The following is a 16913-nucleotide window of genomic DNA, read 5'->3' as shown; positions in this document are numbered from 1 at the left end:
TTTTTACTCTAGGAGTCATAGGAGCCGAGAAAACCGCGAAAAACAAAAAAAATCAATTTTAAAATATACCCGGACCCCTAGAAAAATCGGAAATCGTCTCACGAATCCAATGGCGCCAGCCAAATTGTCCTAGGTATTGTAACGTGGTTAATTTTTACTCATATAAAAATGGACCAGTTAACCCGCCCTTTTCCCTTGATCGTCCAAAAACGGAACAAATGCTCTGAAGGGCGCCAGTTGTTCTTTGTCTCGACGAGAACAACAAACCGAAAAACGTAATCGAAGCGGATAACTCACGGCAACGAACTAAAATTCCAGCTAAAAACGTAAACCCAATAACTTAAAACTAAAAGATCAAAGGAAAGGTGGTATTTGCTCGCGCTGCTCAGGATGTAGGTTGTGGAGAGAGGGGCGGTTCGGGGTGTGCTGGTCACTGGGCTATCAATTCCATAACTTCAAAACTCAACACATATTTAATATTTCTTTACGGAACTATATTCTTTAACTTCCAATAATAATAACTCAAAATACAAATTTTTACAATATTCCAAATATTTAGAATAACGCAGACATAAACCCAATAATTTTTGTGAGAGAGAGAGAGAGGTCTTATAAGTTACTCAAGATTCCATTTATTTTAAGGAACGAAATCGTATCGTCGCAGAGAGAAATTCAACTATGTTGATCCATCTAATCCATTACAATAAGTTTTATCAAAACCAAATAAAATAGAAGAAAATATACGATCCTGATGTCGGGCTAAATATTATTAATTTACCCGAAAATCTAACAGTCCATAATTTCGAACTCATTACTAATACTCGATACATTCAATAAATCCGAATTACAATTTTCAAGGCGTCATAAACGCAATTAATAACGAAAATTCCTAACGTAACATAATCTATAAAACATACGTGCTCCGAGAGCATAACACATAGCAGCTAAAACGACGGACGCGGGATATACATTATACGGAGGCGCGACCTTGGCGAGAGAAAATACGCGGGAGATTCTCGCGGAGGCGCGTAACGTAAACAAACGTAAACTCGTATTCGAAACGACGAATCGTTAGACACTTTTTATTAGCGAAGTGTAATCGCAATGGCCTAAGGCACAATAACAAAAAAAGAGAACAAATCTCTAGGCGATAAACGCAAACATAGCTTTTCAGAAAAATATCTGTATAAGACAATAATCTACAAATAATCCACACGATTAACGCGTATCCAAATTCAGATTTTGGATTATACAATAAACCAAAAGGGCCAAAGGCACAAAAATGGAATAAATCCATAGGCGATAAACGCAGACACAATATTTCATAGAAATATCGGTAAAAAGGCAAAACTTGCAAATTCTTCCAAATTAATTTGGAATATATGGATAATCCATAATAAAACGTAATTTTGGAATATATAAACTAAACCAAAAGGGCCAAAGGCACAAAAATGTACAAAAGAATTCGAGATTCCAAAAAGGCAGTAACGTAAATTAAATATATTGGCGACTAGCGCAAGGTATTTTCTCAATACGAGAATATTCTCCCAAATTCCACAACATATGTGACCTCATCAAGGTCATGGGTATTGTGTCACCCAGACCTGGCTTGCAATTGCTAGGCAATTCTTAAGCAATACAAAAGACCTTAAACGTAAAAGACGTAACTGCATGGTTTTGGCGTTATTTAGGCTCTACCGCACAGAGCAATAATCTCAATAAAGTAACCGGAACAATGACTATTACCCTGAGATGAGAATCAGGATAAATTGATTTACTCTCTAATAAGCATTGTTAACAATAAATCAAAAACTCACGGTTGCGACGTGTATACGCTGGGAGACAATGATCGACTATCTCTCCGACAACGGGTCAATTCGACTTCAATTGTCCTCGGATAGTTTTCCTGATGGTTTAGTGTTCTCCTGGCGATGGTTCGAGCACAACTAATTAACTATTTAACACTGAATGCACTATTAATTTGCTTGACGCGGATACCACACGTGGTGATGCCGGCGACGTCTGCGTAGCAACTGTTGCTACGCGACAGGTTGGCGCATGGCGACCGACGGGAGCGTAGCGCTCCGGGCGTTATGGCAACGCAGAGTTTGCCTGGCAGGTCTCGGCGCGAAAGTTCAAATGTTCGCGTAACTTGATTTTTATTTTCGCGGTTGCATTCTCGGGATCTCCGGGGTTAGGAGAAACGTAATTAATTTTCTAAAAACAACACGATATTTTCGCGATCTCCTTCTAGTTATCCATCGCTCTAATTCTTAAACATAAACGTAATTCGACCTTTTGGCAATCCACGCGATGGTAACGGTCGTGATTACTCGCGTGGCCTTCCACCCTAAAACGAAACACAAAACCCATCCTACCCCGTAAATCCACTTATCTGAGCGGCAGCATTTCATCTGCACCTACACGTTTCCGCGAAAACAATAGAGAGGTTTCAATTCGAATGAATTACGTGGCTCGGTAATATCTTGGCCTAAAAGCGTAATAACTCTCCTTGAACCAATAACCAAAATTGCCAAACCACGAGACGCGTCAATTATCCGCAAAACCCGATAAACGTAAACTCTAATTCTCAAAACGTAACAAAAACTTTCGATAGCCACCAATTCTGCCATTCCGAAATGTAACTACTAAAACGCAAATATATACATTTCAGATCCCTTAAAAACAATTAAATTAGTCCCTCATTCCAAATTCCTATTGATTTATTTATCTTTTCTTTTCTCTCTCTCTTACTCACGAAATGCAGGTTAGCATAGACCTCAAGGGATTCCTTTGGAATTCCTTACACCCCTTCCCCTTGACGGCTCCGTATCCGGGTACGCCTTGTTCAAGAGTTGGTATTGGTGGTGTTGGGTGTCCGTCCGTCCTTCCTTCAGCACTGTAGCATAGTGCTCACCTGATGGTTTGGTGTCCTTCGAACCCACGACTTGAGTTGAGAGTCTCATGTCTCGATACTTTGGAGTTGATGACGTAGGGAATTTTTGGGTCCATACTCGAAACAATGACTAATGATAGGCTTTTCAGCATTATGACACAGCGGCACACACATTCCGTAAACGGAAAATAAATAATGAGATGTAAATTTGTTATGTACTTATCTCAATACGTTGGCCAATAGGCAGTGGAGGCTTCTAGCGAAGCTGACAGGTAGACAGTTAGGATTACTAGGTATCACCGACGAAATCACGAAAGACTACAGGAGAATAAGAAAATTCTCGACCCAAAATAGGTAGTTTACAAGACAATTAATGGAAAGGTAGCATAGGAGAGGGGGATTAGGTAGTGTATTCCCAATATCCAATAAACTAATAATACTTTTGGAAACTTACATTTATTCAGTCAATGGTCCTTACGGGTTAAACTAAATGTTACGAAGTCTCCCTTCTCTCTCCCTTTACCTTTCGACTTTGGGCGGTCGTATCCGCAAAACAATAAAAATATAGGCTCATAGGGAGCATGTGGTGCGATAGGCACTGGCTCTGATGAGCAAAAAAAAAGTTTATCCTTTAAGGTGGAGGCCCTGCCTTCTCCATCTTCTTCACGAAGCGGGCAAATGCATCTGGGTCCAGGCGAGCGATACCCTCTAGCCATTCCTCGGCATTTCTCGGCGTGGACGTGTTGATGGTGATCTTGCGGGCTGCTGGGGGATCACTTCCTGAGGACATGTTGGCCGGATTGGCAGGTTGGCTGAAGGTACCTTGAGTAGGTTCCGCGGTGGTGGGGGAGACTACTGGAGGAGCCTTTGGATCCACAATTGACGTCTTCAGCCGTTTGGCGACTGAATCCGCGTATGAGAGGCCTTGGGCACGACTCAATCTGGTTTGGACCGATACTTTCCCCGAAGTGCTGGAATGGATGGTCCCATCAGGGCGATAGATAGTAATTGGCCTCTTGGGCACGGCTCCCTGGGTGCTCTTCGGGGTCCTGAATCTACTCAAGCTAGTGGCACGAGGTGCAGTTTTGGGATTCGGTTGGGGTAATTGATCCGCCGAATCGGCCTTGATGGCAGCTCTCGCTCTCTCGTGGCGTTGGTCAGTGAGTTCACACGAAAAGAGGTTACAACGCCACTTTCCGCAGACAATGCAGTAGTCATGTCTGACGATGCTGGGGCAATCGGGGTACCCATGGCCATAACCATGGCATTGGTGGCATCGAACTCCTCTCCTGGAGCGTTTGGTGAAGTCTTTGGGGGCTTCTCCAACCTTCTCACTGGGAGTGGCCTCTGGCAGATGTATGGTGGCCGGGTATTTGGCAGATTCTACTGCAGGTGTCTCCGCTAACTCTTCCTGGGACGCATGGATTTCCAATACATCGTCAGGACTGGTTGGTTCCTCGTTAGGAGTGTTGAATGTGGGCTCGGGATTGGGCATCGGAGTGGTGGTAATGGAGTTAGGCTCTGGGTCGAGCAAGGGTGTTTCCGGAGTGGGAACTGAAGGATCGGCATTTGTAGCAGTTGCATCTGCAATTGGGGTTGAGGGATAAGTAAACCAGGGACTGGGGAGTTGGAGGTGGTCAGGTGGATAGGGTGTTGGGTCGGGGTTGGGCGTTGGAGGATCGTCCTGGATGGCCATTTGGGCAATCTCCTCGGCAATACAGGCGGAGTACCAGTCCTGTGTCTGGGGTTTGTCCTCCTGAATTTCCTCCAGGGATGGGAATGGAGGCATCTGGGAAAATTCAGCAGGTGGCTCTTGGTTGAGCAGTGAAGTGGCGAAAATTCGCAATACAGCCATAAAGGCAGGCTCTTTATGGGCTATAGCCCAAAGTTCTTCACCATATGATGTCAATGGTGACCACCACATCTTCTCAGCTTTTGGCAGCTGGATGACGGTGGTGTCCTTGGCCTTACTGGCAGTGGCTGGGTCAGCATGTGGGAGAGTCTCTTGACTCTCGACTGGGTTGGCGTCCTTGGTCGCAGTTTTCAAGACAGTAGTCTCCTCAAGGTTGGCGTCCCGTATCGCAAGGTTTGAGGGTGTTCCCTCTGGGTCGTTGACCTTCATAGGCTCCTCACCAATCTCCTTCTCCATGGTATTCTGAGAAATTGGATGTATAAGTAAAGAAATTTGGTCATATATAGTGAGGTGCAATATGTGATATATGGCGTACGATAGCGAAAGGAAAGCGATTCTCATCTCGGGTACTTAAATTATGATTCGTCATCCTCATCTAATTCAGCGACGGTGTATATGGTTTTAAGTCCTGTACGGATACTTCACCTTGATTTTTACCTGAGAAATCCGCAAGTTGATAACGTGTTTTCGATATTTTCTTATAAACAACGTAAGGGCCTTCAAAGGGTGGCACAAGAGCGGCAGAGAAATGTTTCGCTGCATTCGAAAGTGGGTGTGATCGGCGCACAACAAGGTCTCCTTCATGAAATTCATGATCACGACGGCGCAAATTATAATAGTGAGCTTGGTGAGCTTGAGCTTCAAATAACGCATGATGCAGGGTCTTACGGAGGATCTCCAGCCGTTTCATACGTTTTACCCACTCTTCCGGTGATCCGGGTTCTATTTCTAGCTCACCTTCCAAGTCTCGACGAAGAGAAATAGCCGGTAGAGGTTCACGACCAAAATTGGCAAAGGCAGGAGTAGACTGCAAGGCGTTGTGAAACGCAGTATTGAATGCGAATCGAAACTCATGTAGGTGTGAATCCCACATTCGATGGTCGCTATCAACAAAGGCTCTGAGCATCATTTTTAAAACCCGATTCACCCGTTCGACAGGATTTGCCTGAGGGTGATACGGAGGCGATGTTTGGTGTCGCATACCCGTGATGGCAACTAAGGCACGGATATTCTTATTGATGAACTCCGTCCCATTGTCCGTGAATAGGACTCTCGGAGTTCCCCAACGAGATACTACAACATTCTCAATGTGTTCTCGAATAACTTTCCCAGTTGCACGACGCAATGGAATGACTTCGATCCATTTGGTGAAGAGATCTTGAAGAACGAGAATGTAACAATGGCCAGATTTACTAGCAGTGATTGGGCCCATGATATCAGCGGCAACCGTAGACCAAGGTTCTTCGATTACTCGATTCCCCATGAAACCTCTAGGTGGTGCGTTCTCCACCTTACATAATTGGCACGTAGTGCAGTGGTTGACGAAACTTATGACGTCACTTAACATCTTGGGCCAGTAGTATAATTGGACCAGTCGTCGATAAGTTTTGTCCACACCAAGATGGCCAGATTGCGGCAATTCGTGGCATTCAGCAATAGCTTGTGAGCGGAGTTCCTTTGGGAGAACTAACTTCCAAGCGTCCAAGTCTTCCATTTCCACGGAAATAAATTCGGAAGGGCGATGATGGTATAATTGTCCCTTCGAAATTTTCCAATCGGGGAAGAATTTCGGCACCTTCTGCACATGGTAGAACTTATTGTTGTACCATTTATCGTCGCTTACGCGAATACGCTCGATTGTCTCACAATCGGCAGTCTCCTGGTCTGGAGCACGTGATAGGGCATCTGGTACGTGATGCAGAGCTCCACGACGGTGTACGATCTTGAAGTCATACTCCATCATGCTGAGGGCCCACCTGGCAAGTCGTCCAGTTGGAGTTTTCAAATTATGTAACCAGCGAAGGCTACTGTGATCAGTGATCACCGTAAAGGCATACCCTTCCAGGTAGCAACGGAATTTGTGGATAGACCATAAGACGGCTAAGCACTCTAACTCGGTGACCGTATATTTCTTCTCAGTGGCTGTTAATGCGCGACTCGCATAAGCAATGACTCTCTCAGCACCGTCAATAACTTGAGTGAGTACAGCACCTAATCCAATAGTGCTGGCATCTGTTTGCAGAGTGAAGGGTAGCTCGAAGTTCGGACAGGCTAAGGTTGGCGAAGTCGTCAAACCTTCCTTCAAAGCTTTGAAAGCATACTCTTGTTCCTCTCCCCACTGCCAAGGTTGTTGTTTCCTGGTGAGACGTGTGAGGGGTTCGGCGGTAGTCGCAAACTGTGGAATGAAACGACGGTACCACGACGCCATACCTAGAAATCGGCGTAACTGCTTAAGGGTCTTGGGAGCTGGATAGTTGAGGACCGGTTCGATTTTCTCCGGATCTACCTGCAATCCTGCACTGTTGACTATGAATCCAAGGTATTTAACTTGGGAGCAACAGAAGTGGCTCTTCTCCCTGTTTATCGATAATCCAGCGGACTTGATTTTATCCAGAACTTCCTTGAGGTATCTCATGTGTTCCTCAAAGGTCCGAGATATGATGATGATGTCGTCTAGGTAGACGAAGACGTTGGGGTATAACCCTTGACCCAATAGGCGATCGAGTAGGCGCTGGAATGTAGCCGGCGCATTAGTAAGGCCATAAGGCATCCGCTGAAAGTGGTATAAACCTCTTCCAGGAGCGATGAACGCAGTAATTTCCTGACTTTCCGGATCTAATGGGATCTGAAAGTACGCTTGGCTTAAATCCAGCGTAGTGATATAACGCGCATGACGCAATTCATCCAATATTCCAGTCATATTAGGGATTGGATAGGCATCTTTCTTTGTCACGGCGTTCACCCGACGAAAATCGATGCAAAATCGGTATTTACCGTTCGGTTTTCGAACCATAACGACGGGACTGGACCATTCGCTCTTCGATGGCACTATTATGTCGTTCTCCAGCATCGAGTCGACTTCCTTCCACATGACCTCACGAATGGCGGGGCTCACAGGATAGGGCTTTTGTTTGATTGGAGCATTAGCTCCGACGTCGATGTGATGGGACGTAAGGGATGTAATTCCTGGCTTCCCAGTGTCTTTAGGGAGATTTTTCTCCAGGAACTCTTCGAGTATTTCCTCTTGCGTGGTTTCCAGGGTACGTAGACCGTTACAGATGATGACACGCACAGCTGAGTGGAGTGGTATAAATTCGTGACGTTCTTCCGGGGTTTCTCGATAATGCCAGGATTGATCGAAAAAGTCGATCACCATCCTTGCTCCTACTAGGAAGTCCATTCCTAGGATGAAGTCCTCCGACAGTGTTGGCATCAAAAGCACGTCTAGTCGTGTAACTCGACCAGCGAGTTCGGGGTGACATGTCGACATGAGTCGAATCCTCTCCACTTGGCTACCAGCAAGGATCACACGCTTCTCCGGTACTTCGTAGGAGGTGATCCCGGCCTTCTGGAATAACTTGAGTCCAGCGGCACCAGCGAAACTACGGGTTGCACCCGAGTCGATTAAGGCTCTCACTCGATATTTATTAATTAGGATATCGATGTGAAAAGCAAGTGGCTTTGGTTCCTTAGAACTACTCAGCCTCAATGGCGTTTCCGCAGGGATTTCAGGAACCATTAGTTCCAAAGGATCAGACTCTACTCGAGTTAGATCGATCGAGAGAGGAGCAGCAGGTCTGAAAATAATAGATTCCGGTTTAGTAGAAATAGTCATTGGAGGCGGACTTACCGGATTGGCCCGTCTCATTACTCGTTTCCCTCGCTGCAGTTGGGACAGTTCCTGACCGTGAAACCGGAGTGTCGGCAGCGATAGCAGAACAATCTTCGAGGGTGGGGCAATCTCGATGGCGATGTCCCTTCTCATTACAGTTCCAGCACTCGATGTCAGTAGACGATGGGTAAGCTGACGCAGATGATGATGGCACGTTGGCAGTTAGACCAGCAGTTGAAGTGGTGGTTTTTGAGGAAACCGAATGCGTGGTAGTTTGAGACCGGGGTTGAATACGTTCCCGAGGTTGAGGTGTTGCTGGCCTGAAGGTGTTTTTCGGGGCCAGGGGGTTGTTCGGAATTTTGGCTATTCCCCTACGTGGCACGAGAGTCTTCCTAGGTCGAAATTGTGACCTAGGTACTGCAGTAGCTGCATCCAGTCCTAGCTCTTCGAAGTGGTCGTCTAACCCATCCTCGGTTATGTCTTCATTTACCTCGTATTCCTCCTCAAACTGAGCGGCTCTAACCCTATGTCGAGGGGTTCCGTTCAATGTAGAACGATTACTGGCACGAGATGCACGATAGGCCAGACTAGGGCAAACTGAGTCTTCCGGTTTGGGAGGTGGGCGACGATCTAGGCTGCCCTGATAAATCCTTTCGATTCTCAACACTCCCATCTCCAGTTGATCCATCGTTGATCCTTCCCTCAGTTGGAAGTTGATACGATACATCGGCAGCATGTTGCGATGGGTCAGCTTCACTTGTTCCCATTCGCCCATGGCAGGTCGTAGGCGGCCAAAATAGCCTCGCAAACAAGCGAAATAATTTCTCGCAGATTCGTCTTCAGCCTGGGTACGTCGGCTGACCTCATCTCTGAGAGCCATTTGGTAATCCGGGTCAGCGAAGTGATTTCGGAAGGCTTCACGAGCATGGTCCCAGACGAGAAATTCTTGGACGTGTCCTCGATACCATATCAAGGCGGGACCGTCCAGCACGAAGGGTAGTGCACTCAATAAATCCGACTCCCTAATATCTAGGAAGGCAAGTCCTTCATCTATCCTAGATATGAGGAGTTCCACATCCTCGTGGGGATATCCGGAGAATTTTATACCCCACTTCTTCAGGATATTTAGTAACGCGATAGGCGTAATTGGACGGCTTCTGCTACGATGTTGCATGGGGTCGTCCTCATCAGACCATTCAAATCCTGGGTTGACGGGGACTCGTCGACGTAATCCGAGTCCGGGGTCGTTGTTAGGGGCTCGTACAGCGTATTCAGGATTTAACGGGCCATGAGTGGCAGCTTGACCCTGAGAGGTATGCCCTCGATATTCTGGTAATATCGGGGAGGCTTCTGGAGCAACAGTATTGGCATTGAAAAATGCAGTGTTTTGGGTATTTGCAGGAAATGCAGATCCTTGGGCGTTTGAAGGAAACGCAATGGCCGAGTTGGATTGTTGTATCCTATGATCGGCATTCATAGAACTCTGTGTCGGAACACGAACCTGAGCTGAAGTGTTAGCGTCGATTGGTGGTTGAGTAGGGACAACGGTGGAAGTTGCTTTCGCTCGTTCGTCCCCCACTTGAGAAGTTTGACTACTGGCATCGGAGTCGTACGTCAAGGGATTCTTTCTAGGTCGTCCTCGACTCCTCTTAGGTGGTTCCAGATGGTGTAGTGTGGTTATGTCGCCGGGTAGAGACTGAGCGCTAGACACTGGTCTTTCAAAGATGTCTACCCCAGTAGGAATATTCCATCTGAGTGATTGGGTATAAACGCTGGTGGCAGGATTTCCGGCCGCAGTAGTATATAAAACTCGGGTAGCTTGTAACTGACCACCCGGAATAATAGCGGTTGAACCCGCAAGAGTGGCGTTAGTATTCGCATTGGCAGTTGAAGCGGTTGCATCCGCAAGATCTTTATCAATACTGAATTTATCTAGGTCAGGATCCATCTTATAAATGGAAGGTGAAACCTAGGTTGTCTCAGGCGTTTCCGCAATTTAAGGTAGGGAAAGGACAAAAGGTTAGGTAAGCAGAATTATTAAAAATGAATAATTACTGCAGTCGGAATTTGGCGACAAGGCGCAATTAGTCTCAAATGAGAAATCAGAAGTTAATAACCGTATTATTTTATTTTAACGAGAGGGTAACGCGTTGAAGTAAGTTAACGTTGACCGTAATATTAAATTAGGATACGATGGAAATATCCAGAACTAGCGTCTAATCTTTGAATATATTAGCACGTATAGAATCGACTGTTCGGCGTAAGATTTCAACCGACAGTGAGCTATGCCCTGTGACTTCCCGAGTAATTAGTTCTATAAATATTCCCCACTCTCGTTAATTCAGCGCGGGATTGATGCGCAATCAGCAACTGATACTGATAGTCCCAAATTCTACCCCTACTTCTCGAAGCAGGATCAAGACGTTATTAAACGTAAGGCTCTCTGGCATCGGAATTTATCGGTGTTATGATTTACGAGGTCCCGAAGGTATTTTCAAATTATTTTCTCTTATATTTCTCTAATAATAAAATTCCAATGTAGGTTTATCAGAGGCAAAATATATACAAAGGCGAAGAATTCGCAAATCTCCTGGCATTCAAGAATGCAAACAATGTCAATTCTCAACAGAATTTTGGCCATCAAGGTAAGACAAAAGATATTTACTACATTCCGTAAGGGATTATTTCACTTTGTGGTCGATCGGGAATTAATTCCGTTCGATCACCGAATTATCTAGACAAAATTCTTACCAATGAAGCAAATGAAATGGGCGTTATACGCAAAGATATCAACATGTAGAAACACAAAAATCGATTGACGTAGAACGCATGCAGAACGCATGTATAACACAAAAATTTTAATTTGGCGTAACTCGCAAAAGAGGTCTTGAAGACGGATTTGAGTTCTCTCACTCTCACAAAATTTTAACTTTAAACTTTAATTCTCTATAAACTTATTATTTAACTATAAATATCTCAACAAAAACAGAATTAACGCGCCCAATGAACCGAGGCGGCCCCACGTTGGGCGCCACTGTAACGTGGTTAATTTTTACTCATATAAAAATGGACCAGTTAACCCGCCCTTTTCCCTTGATCGTCCAAAAACGGAACAAATGCTCTGAAGGGCGCCAGTTGTTCTTTGTCTCGACGGGAACAACAAACCGAAAAACGTAATCGAAGCGGATAACTCACGGCAACGAACTAAAATTCCAGCTAAAAACGTAAACCCAATAACTTAAAACTAAAAGATCAAAGGAAAGGTGGTATTTGCTCGCGCTGCTCAGGATGTAGGTTGTGGAGAGAGGGGTGGTTCGGGGTGTGCTGGTCACTGGGCTCTCAATTCCATAACTTCAAAACTCAACACATATTTAATATTTCTTTACGGAACTATATTCTTTAACTTCCAATAATAATAACTCAAAATACAAATTTTTACAATATTCCAAATATTTAGAATAACGCAGACATAAACCCAATAATTTTTGTGAGAGAGAGAGAGAGGTCTTATAAGTTACTCAAGATTCCATTTATTTTAAGGAACGTAATCGTATCGTCGCAGAGAGAAATTCAACTATGTTGATCCATCTAATCCATTACAATAAGTTTTATCAAAACCAAATAAAATAGAAGAAAATATACGATCCTGATGTCGGGCTAAATATTATTAATTTACCCGAAAATCTAACAGTCCATAATTTCGAACTCATTACTAATACTCGATACATTCAATAAATCCGAATTACAATTTTCAAGGCGTCATAAACGCAATTAATAACGAAAATTCCTAACGTAACATAATCTATAAAACATACGTGCTCCGAGAGCATAACACATAGCAGCTAAAACGACGGACGCGGGATATACATTATACGGAGGCGCGACCTTGGCGAGAGAAAATACGCGGGAGATTCTCGCGGAGGCGCGTAACGTAAACAAACGTAAACTCGTATTCGAAACGACGAATCGTTAGACACTTTTTATTAGCGAAGTGTAATCGCAATGGCCTAAGGCACAATAACAAAAAAAGAGAACAAATCTCTAGGCGATAAACGCAAACATAGCTTTTCAGAAAAATATCTGTATAAGACAATAATCTACAAATAATCCACACGATTAACGCGTATCCAAATTCAGATTTTGGATTATACAATAAACCAAAAGGGCCAAAGGCACAAAAATGGAATAAATCCATAGGCGATAAACGCAGACACAATATTTCATAGAAATATCGGTAAAAAGGCAAAACTTGCAAATTCTTCCAAATTAATTTGGAATATATGGATAATCCATAATAAAACGTAATTTTGGAATATATAAAATAAACCAAAAGGGCCAAAGGCACAAAAATGTACAAAAGAATTCGAGATTCCAAAAAGGCAGTAACGTAAATTAAATATATTGGCGACTAGCGCAAGGTATTTTCTCAATACGAGAATATTCTCCCAAATTCCACAACATATGTGACCTCATCAAGGTCATGGGTATTGTGTCACCCAGACCTGGCTTGCAATTGCTAGGCAATTCTTAAGCAATACAAAAGACCTTAAACGTAAAAGACGTAACTGCATGGTTTTGGCGTTATTTAGGCTCTACCGCACAGAGCAATAATCTCAATAAAGTAACCGGAACAATGACTATTACCCTGAGATGAGAATCAGGATAAATTGATTTACTCTCTAATAAGCATTGTTAACAATAAATCAAAAACTCACGGTTGCGACGTGTATACGCTGGGAGACAATGATCGACTATCTCTCCGACAACGGGTCAATTCGACTTCAATTGTCCTCGGATAGTTTTCCTGATGGTTTAGTGTTCTCCTGGCGATGGTTCGAGCACAACTAATTAACTATTTAACACTGAATGCACTATTAATTTGCTTGACGCGGATACCACACGTGGTGATGCCGGCGACGTCTGCGTAGCAACTGTTGCTACGCGACAGGTTGGCGCATGGCGACCGACGGGAGCGTAGCGCTCCGGGCGTTATGGCAACGCAGAGTTTGCCTGGCAGGTCTCGGCGCGAAAGTTCAAATGTTCGCGTAACTTGATTTTTATTTTCACGGTTGCATTCTCGGGATCTCCGGGGTTAGGAGAAACGTAATTAATTTTCTAAAAACAACACGATATTTTCGCGATCTCCTTCTAGTTATCCATCGCTCTAATTCTTAAACATAAACGTAATTCGACCTTTTGGCAATCCACGCGATGGTAATGGTCGTGATTACTCGCGTGGCCTTCCACCCTAAAACGAAACACAAAACCCATCCTACCCCGTAAATCCACTTATCTGAGCGGCAGCATTTCATCTGCACCTACACGTTTCCGCGAAAACAATAGAGAGGTTTCAATTCGAATGAATTACGTGGCTCGGTAATATCTTGGCCTAAAAGCGTAATAACTCTCCTTGAACCAATAACCAAAATTGCCAAACCACGAGACGCGTCAATTATCCGCAAAACCCGATAAACGTAAACTCTAATTCTCAAAACGTAACAAAAACTTTCGATAGCCACCAATTCTGCCATTCCGAAATGTAACTACTAAAACGCAAATATATACATTTCAGATCCCTTAAAAACAATTAAATTAGTCCCTCATTCCAAATTCCTATTGATTTATTTATCTTTTCTTTTCTCTCTCTCTTACTCACGAAATGCAGGTTAGCATAGACCTCAAGGGATTCCTTTGGAATTCCTTACAGTATGATATTTCCAGGGATATGGAAGAAAACATGTGATCCCAAACCCAGGCCCTTTTTTCTCTAGGAGGCCCAGGAGCCGAGAAAATCGCGAAAAACGAAAAAATCGACTTTAGAAAATTCCCGGACCCCTAGAAAAATCGGAAATCGTCTCACGAATACAATGGCGCCAGCCAGATTGTCGTAGCAATGATATTTCCAAAATATGGGCGAAAAACGGTGTGATTCCAAATCCGGGCCGGTTATGCCCTAGGAGGCCCAGGAGCCGAGAAAAACGCGAAAAACGAAAAAATCGACTTTAGAAATTTCCCGGACCCCTAGAAAAATCGGAAATCGTCTCACGAATCCAATGGCGCCAGCCAAATTGTCCTAGCTATGATATTTCCAAAGATATGGGCGAAAAACGGTGTGATCCCAAATCCGGGCCCTTTTTACTCTAGGAATCATAGGAGCCGAGAAAACCGCTAAAAACGAAAAAAATCAAATTTAAAATATTCCCGGACCCCTAGAAAAATCGGAAATCGTCTCACGAATCCAGTGGCGCCGGCCAAATTGTCCTAGCTATGATATTTCCAAAGATATGGGCGAAAAACGGTGTGATCCCAAATTCGGGCCCGTTATGCCCTAGGAGGCCCAGGAGCCGAGAAAAACGCGAAAAACGAAAAAATCGACTTTAGAAAATTCCCGGCCCCCTAGAAAAATCGGAAATCGTCTCACGAATCCAATGGCGACAGCCAAATTGTCCTAGCTATGATATTTCCAAAGATAGGGCGAAAAACGGTGTGATCCTAAATTCGGGCCCGTTATGCCGTAGGAGGCCCAGGAGCCGAGAAAAACGCGAAAAACGTAAAAATCGACTTTAGAAAATTCCCGGACCCCTAGAAAAATCGGAAATCGTCTCACAAATCCAATGGCGCCAGCCAAATTGCCCTAGGTATGATATTTCCAGGGATATGGAAGAAAACATGTGATCCCAAACCCAGGCCCTTTTTTCTCTAGGAGGCCCAGGAGCCGAGAAAATCGCGAAAAACGAAAAAATCGACTTTAGAAAATTCCCGGACCCCTAGAAAAATCGGAAATCGTCTCACGAATACAATGGCGCCAGCCAGATTGTCGTAGCAATGATATTTCCAAAGATATGGGCGAAAAACGGTGTGATCCCAAATCCGGGCCGGTTATGCCCTAGGAGGCCCAGGAGCCGAGAAAAACGCGAAAAACGAAAGAATCGACTTTAGACATTTCCCGGACCCCTAGAAAAATCGGAAATCGTCTCACGAATCCAATGGCGCCAGCCAAATTGTCCTAGCTATGATATTTCCAAAGATATGGGCGAAAAACGGTGTGATGCCAAATCCGGCCCCGTTTTGCTCTAGGAGGCCCAGGAGCCGAGAAAAACGAAAAAATCGACTTTAGAAAATTCCCGGACCCCTAGAAAAATCGGAAATCGTCTCACGAATCCAATGGCGCCAGCCAAATTGTCCTAGCTATGATATTTCCAAAGATATGGGCGAAAAACGGTGTGATCCCAAATCCGGGCCCGTTTTGCTCTAGGAGACCCAGGAGCCGAGAAAAACGCGAAAAACGAAAAAATCGTCTTTAGAAAATTCCCGGCCCCCTAGAAAAATCGGAAATCGTCTCACGAATCCAATGGCGCCAGCCAAATTGTCCTAGCTATGATATTTCCAAAGATATGGGCGAAAAACGGTGTGATCCCAAATCCGGGCCGGTTATGCCCTAGGAGGCCCAGGAGCCGAGAAAAACGCGAAAAACGAGAGAATCGACTTTAGAAATTTCCCGGACCCCTAGAAAAATCGGAAATCGTCTCACGAATCCAATGACGCCAGCCAAATTGTCCTAGCTATGATATTTCCAAAGATATGGGCGAAAAACGGTGTGATGCCAAATCCGGCCCCGTTTTGCTCTAGGAGGCCCAGGAGCCGAGAAAAACGAAAAAATCGACTTTAGAAAATTCCCGGGCCCCTAGAAAAATCGGAAATCGTCTCACGAATCCAATGGCGCCAGCCAAATTGTCCTAGCTATGATATTTCCAAAGATATGGGCGAAAAACTGTGTGATGCCAAATCCGGCCCCGTTTTGCTCTAGGAGGCCCAGGAGCCGAGAAAAACGCGAAAAACGAAAAAATGGACTTTAGAAAATTCCCGGACCCCTAGAAAAATCGGAAATCGTCTCACGAGGCCAATGGCGCCGGCGTAATTCCCCTAGCTAAGATATTTCCAAAGATATGGAGGAAAACCGGTCAGATCCCATATCCAGGCCCTTTTTACTCTAGGAGTCATAGGAGCCGAGAAAACCGCGAAAACGACAAAAATCAATTTTAAAATATTCCCGGACCCCTAGAAAAATCGGAAATCGTCTCACGAATCCAATGGCGCCAGCCAAATTGTCCTAGCTATGATATTTCCAAAGATATGGGCGAAAAACGGTGTGATCCCAAATCCGGGGCCGTTTTGCTCTAGGAGGCCCAGGAGCCGAGAAAAACGCGAAAAACGAAAAAATCGACCTTAGAAAATTCCCGGACCCCTAGAAAAATCGGAAATCGTCTCACGAATCCAATGGCGCCAGCCAAATTACCCTAAGTATGATATTTCCAGGGATATGGAAAAAAAACGATGTCATCCCAAACCCAGGCCCTTTTTTTTCTAGGAGCCAGAGGAGCCGAGAAAAAGGCAAAAAACTAAAAAATCGAGTTTAGAATATTCCCGCACCCCTAGAAAAGTCGGAAATCGTCTCACGAATCCAGTGCCGCCAGCCAAATAGCCCTAGCTAT

At 44.5% G+C, this 16913-nt stretch overlaps 2 protein-coding genes across 2 annotated transcripts in view; both read right to left on the bottom strand.

Annotated features, from left to right (window-relative positions):
- Positions 1-2209, bottom strand: part of LOC135170398 (uncharacterized) — a 288426-nt gene extending 286217 nt beyond the window's left edge. Inside the window, exon 1 of the mRNA XM_064136173.1 lies at positions 1818-2209. The gene's annotated coding sequence lies outside the window, so the exon portion shown is untranslated. The remainder of the gene's footprint in view (positions 1-1817) is intronic.
- Positions 1955-13400, bottom strand: LOC135170625 (proteoglycan 4-like). Its single transcript, XM_064136620.1, has 8 exons — positions 13137-13400; positions 3546-5051; positions 3420-3500; positions 3128-3214; positions 2808-3026; positions 2471-2645; positions 2296-2350; positions 1955-2186 (listed from the first exon to the last, which is right to left on the bottom strand). Exons 2-8 carry the CDS (start codon positions 5043-5045, stop codon positions 1955-1957), a joined length of 2349 nt encoding a protein of 782 aa, XP_063992690.1. The 5' UTR covers positions 5046-5051; positions 13137-13400.
- Between the last annotated feature and the right edge of the window lie 3513 nt (positions 13401-16913).

Source organism: Diachasmimorpha longicaudata, chromosome 17 (assembly GCF_034640455.1).
Source record: "Diachasmimorpha longicaudata isolate KC_UGA_2023 chromosome 17, iyDiaLong2, whole genome shotgun sequence".
NCBI classification, from domain to species: domain Eukaryota; kingdom Metazoa; phylum Arthropoda; class Insecta; order Hymenoptera; family Braconidae; genus Diachasmimorpha; species Diachasmimorpha longicaudata.
This window is presented reverse-complemented; position numbering and strand designations above follow the sequence as displayed.

What these genes read in the sequence shown, in the direction of transcription:
- LOC135170625 (XM_064136620.1), bottom strand. Translation starts at nt 5,045, where the DNA reads ATGGAGAAGGAGATTGGTGAGGAGCCTATGAAGGTCAACGACCCAGAG. An exon ending in CGACCGCCCAAAGTCGAAAG is followed by an intron (nt 3,215 to 3,419) that starts GTAAAGGGAGAG and finishes ATTCTCCTGTAG; the next exon opens with TCTTTCGTGATTTCGTCGGT. An exon ending in ATCGCGTGGATTGCCAAAAG is followed by an intron (nt 2,187 to 2,295) that starts GTCGAATTACGT and finishes CTAACCCCGGAG; the next exon opens with ATCCCGAGAATGCAACCGCG.